Here is a 5,986-nt window from a genome sequence, read left to right as displayed (position 1 = left end):
TACAAAAACAGCACAGCCACAACAGTAATGCCTCTGCAGTAAAGTTACCGTTCGGTACATAGATGGCGTTATAAAACCAAGATAGGTTCCCCTGTAGTAATTTTGGTGGTGAAGCTGCAAAATATGCAATTAAATTACAAATATTTAATAAAAAAATTGGATATTATAATTTAAGACTGTGTAACTCTACCTATTAAAATAAAATATTTACTGCGTAGTTGTCTACTTTACCGACCGAGCAACTTCCGGTTGGCGTTCGAAGGAGCACGCAACGCAAACTCCTCCGGTATATACAGCTAACTTCACTTCATAGATGTTCGATTTCTTTCAACTACGTCGAGGCTTTGTGCATATTTGGGATTTCGCTATTCGGTAATTGTTGTTTTATTCGTTACATTTCGTGTGATATTGAAGCAATCAAATCTAAGTTTTGTGTGAAACAAGTGAAGTGTTGTATAAAGCTCTGGGATCACATAGGAACAGTTTGGCGCGTTGTATGCTGTCAACATAGCTAATAAGTGTTCGCAGTTCGCACGTAGTGGTATTTTATGCACGTGTAATTACAATACTGTCGTGATTTTCAGATACAGACATGGCTTTGAGCGTGGCACTACCTTTAGCTGGATTGGAGACGGAAAATTTCTATTCATTCAGCTCGTTCGGGCACATAATCGACATAGCGGGTTTGTCTCAATCGCAGACTAGCCCGAGTCCGTCTGTCTCCAGCGAATCCAGTGGTATCGGTTCGCTGGGCTCTCTCAAGTCTGAGTCGGTGAACAGCGACTCCCTGCCCTCGAGCCCTCAGACTACTGAAAAGGTGAGAGAAGCGAATCGGAAAAATTTGCAATATTTGTTTGCGTTCGTCCTGGCCTTGACCCCTCTATTTTCATAATATTCCGTAATGGCGAATGTCTACATTACGCTATCAATGTTGTGACCATTATTGACGCGTGATTATGGAGATATTTGTCACATGTTGACTCTAGTGATTGAACAAAATCTTATCGGAATCGTTTAAGATGTACATTATAACGGGTATCTATGCTATTATAGCGCTATATGTATACTGTCGACGTCTTTGTCGATGCGGAACGCCGTGTACGACGGCCCGTAATTTGTGCAAAACAAACAAGTAATTAATTGTGCGTGTTATTCAAAGAATTTATTTGATTTAAAATGGTTTCAGAAGATATTCGAGCCCGTCGCGCAGCCTCAGCCTCGACCAAAAGAGAAAGAAATTGAGGAGATCAAAATCAGTTATGGAGGCCGAGACATCCTGAACTTGATGCCTAACCTCACGGACCCGCGGTGGAACTATCGGGCTACGGTGCTGCCCCCTAACAACCCAGCATTGTTCTTCGCTAACCGCTCCCAGTACCACCGCCTGGGCCCATATGGAACTCGCACACAGTATGTAAACGACTCTTGCCGTCACTGCGGCTTTTCTTGGGTAGTGGCTGCCACAGATTGACGTGTCGGTGCAGCGTAAACTGAACAAACGAGGAGTGGGTATGACTGGGACTCATCAGGGTGCATATCAACTTCTCTTTTCAATGTCACTTAGTGGTGCTTATCATCTACTAGCGTTAAGCCTATGACTCCAGTTTGAAAATGTTTATTTTATCTCTAGTGACAACCTTCCGTTTTTTATAAAAATGGCAGGGAATTGGGGTACCCTTGTGATGTTTTTTGTTGTTGGTACTAAAATGCTTATATGAATTTTGTTGAACTGAAGTCAAGGCTGGGTGACATCTTCCTATTGATTGTGTGATGTAAGGCCCTGGTGTGGCCCGGTCCTACGGATGACTGTGGAATATGTATATGGCTATCGTCTCGCGCATTCCTAGAGTTACATTTTAATCGTGACTTAATACTGTGATCTTAATTTAAACAAAGACAATTTTTGACAATTCTTTGAATGTTTTGCGTGACGATGCTCAACTTTTTGTTTTTGTTTTTAACTTATTTGTGTGATAAATTAAAACATAGGTTTAAGTAATACTATGAATTGAACTTGCAATGCCATAAGATTTTGCACACTTGTTCCAATTTAGCATTTCTAGGTCCCACTAATTATAAAAAAAGATAAGTATTGAAAAAGTAATGATCACATCAACTTAACAATAATTTTAAAGACTGTTGAAGATTCAAAATAATATATTATGCTACACTTAGTTCCTCTTAGAAATGTTAATAATATGTTATCCAAAGAATCTATTTGTTTAATGAGCATATAATATTAACTATAAATTGTTGGTTATGCAACTTACTTTGATAAGTATGAAACCCTGTGGGACTGGACATAGCCAGCCTTCTGGGTTTTGACTAATTACTCTTAAAGCAATATTTAAATTATGGACATATACTTATATTATTATGAGTTACTACTTCCCACCATTACACATAATAGTTATTATTTAAATATTGTTTTATAATAATGTTTAGTCTAGAAGTAATTTAGATATATTCCACAGTCATTTATTTTTAGGGTCGTCGTTGTTACTAACCAAAAGGCTGCTTCTCGGATGTTATTTAAAGTAACGATTTTGACAAGATAGGCACGAATTTAAAAGCCAAGCTGTAGGTTAACTTAAGGTTTAATATGACGATTGTTGGATTTACCGTCCGAGCATAACATAATAATAGTGATGACATATTATCTAGAAGATATGATCTTGACACATATGCCCTAATATATTCCTATCTACTGAACGAGAATAGAAAGCTCGAACAACTCATTTCATGTAACTAATCACCCATGGATCACAGTCAAAGTGGGTTTATCAGTGCATATCATCACAAATTAATGCAGTGATTAGATATTCTAAGGTATTAGTAGTTGTTACAGACCGTTTTAAAACGTTTGAGTCATTGATACGCCCAGATGCTGGGCTTCTAGTGAAATTATAGTAAGTGTGTTAACAGACTGGCAATATCTCTATGTATGTGCATATATAAATGTAATATTCGTGGTCTCTTAATTTAGTCAAGATATTTAATAGTGTGAGTCTCTTCAATTACATGTAAGTAAAACATACTAATTATAATGGATAATTACGATGCTGTCCTTTTGTGCAACTTTAGTTCTGCTATGTTGTGATCAGCTTTAACTTGGAACTGGAGTATTTGTACACAATAATGTTGACATATTTCCCACAAAGTTATTTTTATAAAAAAAAATGTTGATATGAGACAATACAGTATGTAGTATTCAAAATTTAATTTATATTTCTATGGATATCGCTTAATGGGTTTGGCTAATATTTTGGAAGGGACCAACATCCATATATTTATTTCATTGTTATTCCTTTACAGTAGCCAAATGTATTCCCAAATCGGCACCTTAATCATAAAGATACATTTCATTGCATTTTATCAGTTGATTTATGTAGTTGAGTCATCACGCAAATTAGTCTGTTACTATGTAATAATTTTCAGGGCTATGAACACATATAACTTAAAAGAGTAGGAAAAAGTTGTACAAAATTTGTATTTATGTATTATGATTCAGTGAGTCATGACTGAACATATAGCATGGATCTCAGAATGCAGCTAACAGTGATATATTCGTATGCCTCTGTTCGGGGCTCCCGAGTCGCGCAGGCTCGGAGGCTCCGCGCCTAGTGTGCTATATACAGTCACACATACTCACAAAATGGTTGTTATCAAATTATTATTTAAATCAAATGTTGCATTCATATTATTTTTAGTTTAGCAATGACAAAGCTGTAATCGAATGTAGTTCAAAGGAAAGTATTGGAGCGATACGCACAGTTGTGAGACTGGCTCTTGTTGTGAATTACTCCATACGTTAATTTTAGTGGTGTATTCCCGCAGCCCTACCAAACCGAGTGAGGCCGAGGTGCGATGCAATAAGTGCATTCCAGTTTTGTTTTAAGTTGTCAGACGGGGGTAGTTGTTAATGTTTGTTTAGTCCACATGCCAAAACATTGGTCGTTGTGCTATTTATTGAACGCAATCTAAAATATCAATTGAACCTTCCATTCTATGTGTCTTCAAAGTGATTTTACAACCTTTTAATCATTTCAATTGTATGCATTTTATTTTGTTTAGTCAAATCATATACACAATATTATACATAATAATTATTATTGCGTTGTATTCTATCTATTGTTCATTAATATTATGACAAATATTTTTTTCTCATTGAACTGTAGTCAAATGGCAGTATTTTTGTATTGAAAATTGTATAAGGATGAAAGGGTTTTTTGCCTAGGCCTCGCGACCGCCGCGCCGGACCCTGGAGTGGGGCCCGGCCGCAGCCCGCGGTCCGTGCCCGGTGTGTATTACGTATATCTGATAAGCATTATGTAGGTTTAGCGAAATAGATTAACTCGGAGGCAAACTCCCAAGTACCAAATCTTATTGGTTCAATGTTGTTCTCGTATTGTGGTGATATAGTGCGTCGCGCGCGGCGCAGAGCTCAATATTTTTAGTAACCCTAAAGAAAATTAATACCTCTTTTGAAAAGAATATAATATTTATTATATAGTATATCCAATCTATTATCACATATGTATTTCCCTGTTTATTTTGATGTGATATCATAAATGACTGATCTGAATTTAGTTTTTAAGTTGGTTATTGAATTATTGATATGCAGTGCTATTTCGAGAGTGTAATTAAGATGTAATATTGAAAGTGCCAATGCTCGTAATTTAATCTTTGTGACTGTCTGTTTATGTAGCCGTGTAGGGCGGGCCTCGGGCCTCCCGCCCGGAGGCCTGCCACTTCAGTATGTAAGCGATCTTCCTCCGTATCACATAAGTCAACGATGTTACTGTTAATCAACCACGTAACGTGCACAATCTCAGTAATGCTTGCAATATTATATATAACATATTTAATTCCTCACTTATAATTTAATCCAGCGTAATGTTAAGAGTACAATATGAGATGATGTTATATCATTCTAGTATCAAAATTAGCCGAAGATGTTAATATTATTAGTTAGGTAAATTTTAACATAGCTTCTTATAATTGGGATGTTTTAGTATTTAGTGACGTATAAATACAGCGTAGTGGCAAGCAAGTTGTCGTGCGTGAAGTGAAATAATGTTAGTGGCAATAATACTCTATGTAAGTTCCCTGCCAAGAAACAGTCTGTCTGCGGCGCTGCGGCTTGCGCGGGCACTGCGAGGCCGCATTACCCAAAGAGGCTATGTTGACGATTGCCTTTAGGCCTAGCGTAGGCCCACCTAATGATCTACCTACATAGAGGCCTCTGTTTGCCCTAAATGCGGCCTTAGCAGGCCCGCGCAGCCACACCCACCGCGGGTTGACCCGCGCGCATTCACAACTGGACGATAGACACTAGGCGTTTATTTGTTGTAATTATAATAATAGCCGTAGGTATTTTATCGTACTTAATAATTATTCTTGCGATGCCTTAATTCTGGTTGTCAATTAGACATGTCTCTGCCTAGAGTGTTATCATTGTTTTTATTTATTTTAGTTTTTTGCTGTTCCGGCTTCCTCCGTGAACTTCCAGTCCAGGCTGTTCTTTTTTAATGATTTTGAAGTCGATTTATTTTTACCTAAGTGTTCTTATTAAATGTTACCAAAATGTTTTTAATAAAATATTTTTATATGTACATCGTTGTTTCTTGTCAGCTCCTTATCCTTGTAATTAATTTATCCTGAATTTTAATAAATACAGAAAGTTATTTCTAACAGTAACCATACCATACATGGTGATATTATTTTGAAAAATAAGTGTCTAATAAGAACGTTTGAAATTCGAGCCACAAATAATTCCGATTACGAAATCATTCAAGCACAATAACAAATTGATCACGTTTCCATGGCGTAAACATTTATTTTTGGCGCAACGCCAAACTGAGGCACGCGATGACACTGCTGTTTACTGTTGTTGGCATCAGGGCTATAACCGCGAAAATCGAAGTTCGCAAATTGCGGGGATTTTTCTGTCACTCTAATTACGCCTTCATTGGAGTAAAAGAGA

At 37.1% G+C, this 5,986-nt stretch overlaps 1 protein-coding gene across 2 annotated transcripts; it reads left to right on the top strand.

The window, feature by feature from the left end:
- The first annotated feature begins 295 nt into the window (after nucleotides 1–295).
- Nucleotides 296–5,615, top strand: LOC134663550 (uncharacterized). Of its 2 annotated transcripts, none has more exons than XM_063519944.1 (3): nucleotides 296–372; nucleotides 585–817; nucleotides 1,190–5,615. In XM_063519944.1, exons 2-3 carry the CDS (start codon nucleotides 593–595, stop codon nucleotides 1,469–1,471), a joined length of 507 nt encoding a protein of 168 aa, XP_063376014.1. In that variant the 5' UTR covers nucleotides 296–372; nucleotides 585–592; the 3' UTR covers nucleotides 1,472–5,615. The 2 variants fall into 2 exon arrangements, with proteins under 2 accessions (XP_063376014.1, XP_063376013.1); XM_063519943.1 differs by having other exon boundaries at nucleotides 1,187–5,615.
- Nucleotides 5,616–5,986: the final 371 nt, after the last annotated feature.

This window comes from Cydia fagiglandana, chromosome 4, assembly GCF_963556715.1.
Source record: "Cydia fagiglandana chromosome 4, ilCydFagi1.1, whole genome shotgun sequence".
In the NCBI taxonomy this organism is placed as follows: Eukaryota; Metazoa; Arthropoda; class Insecta; order Lepidoptera; family Tortricidae; genus Cydia; species Cydia fagiglandana.
Note: the sequence above shows the minus strand (reverse complement) of the source record. Positions and strands in the feature narration are given on the sequence as shown.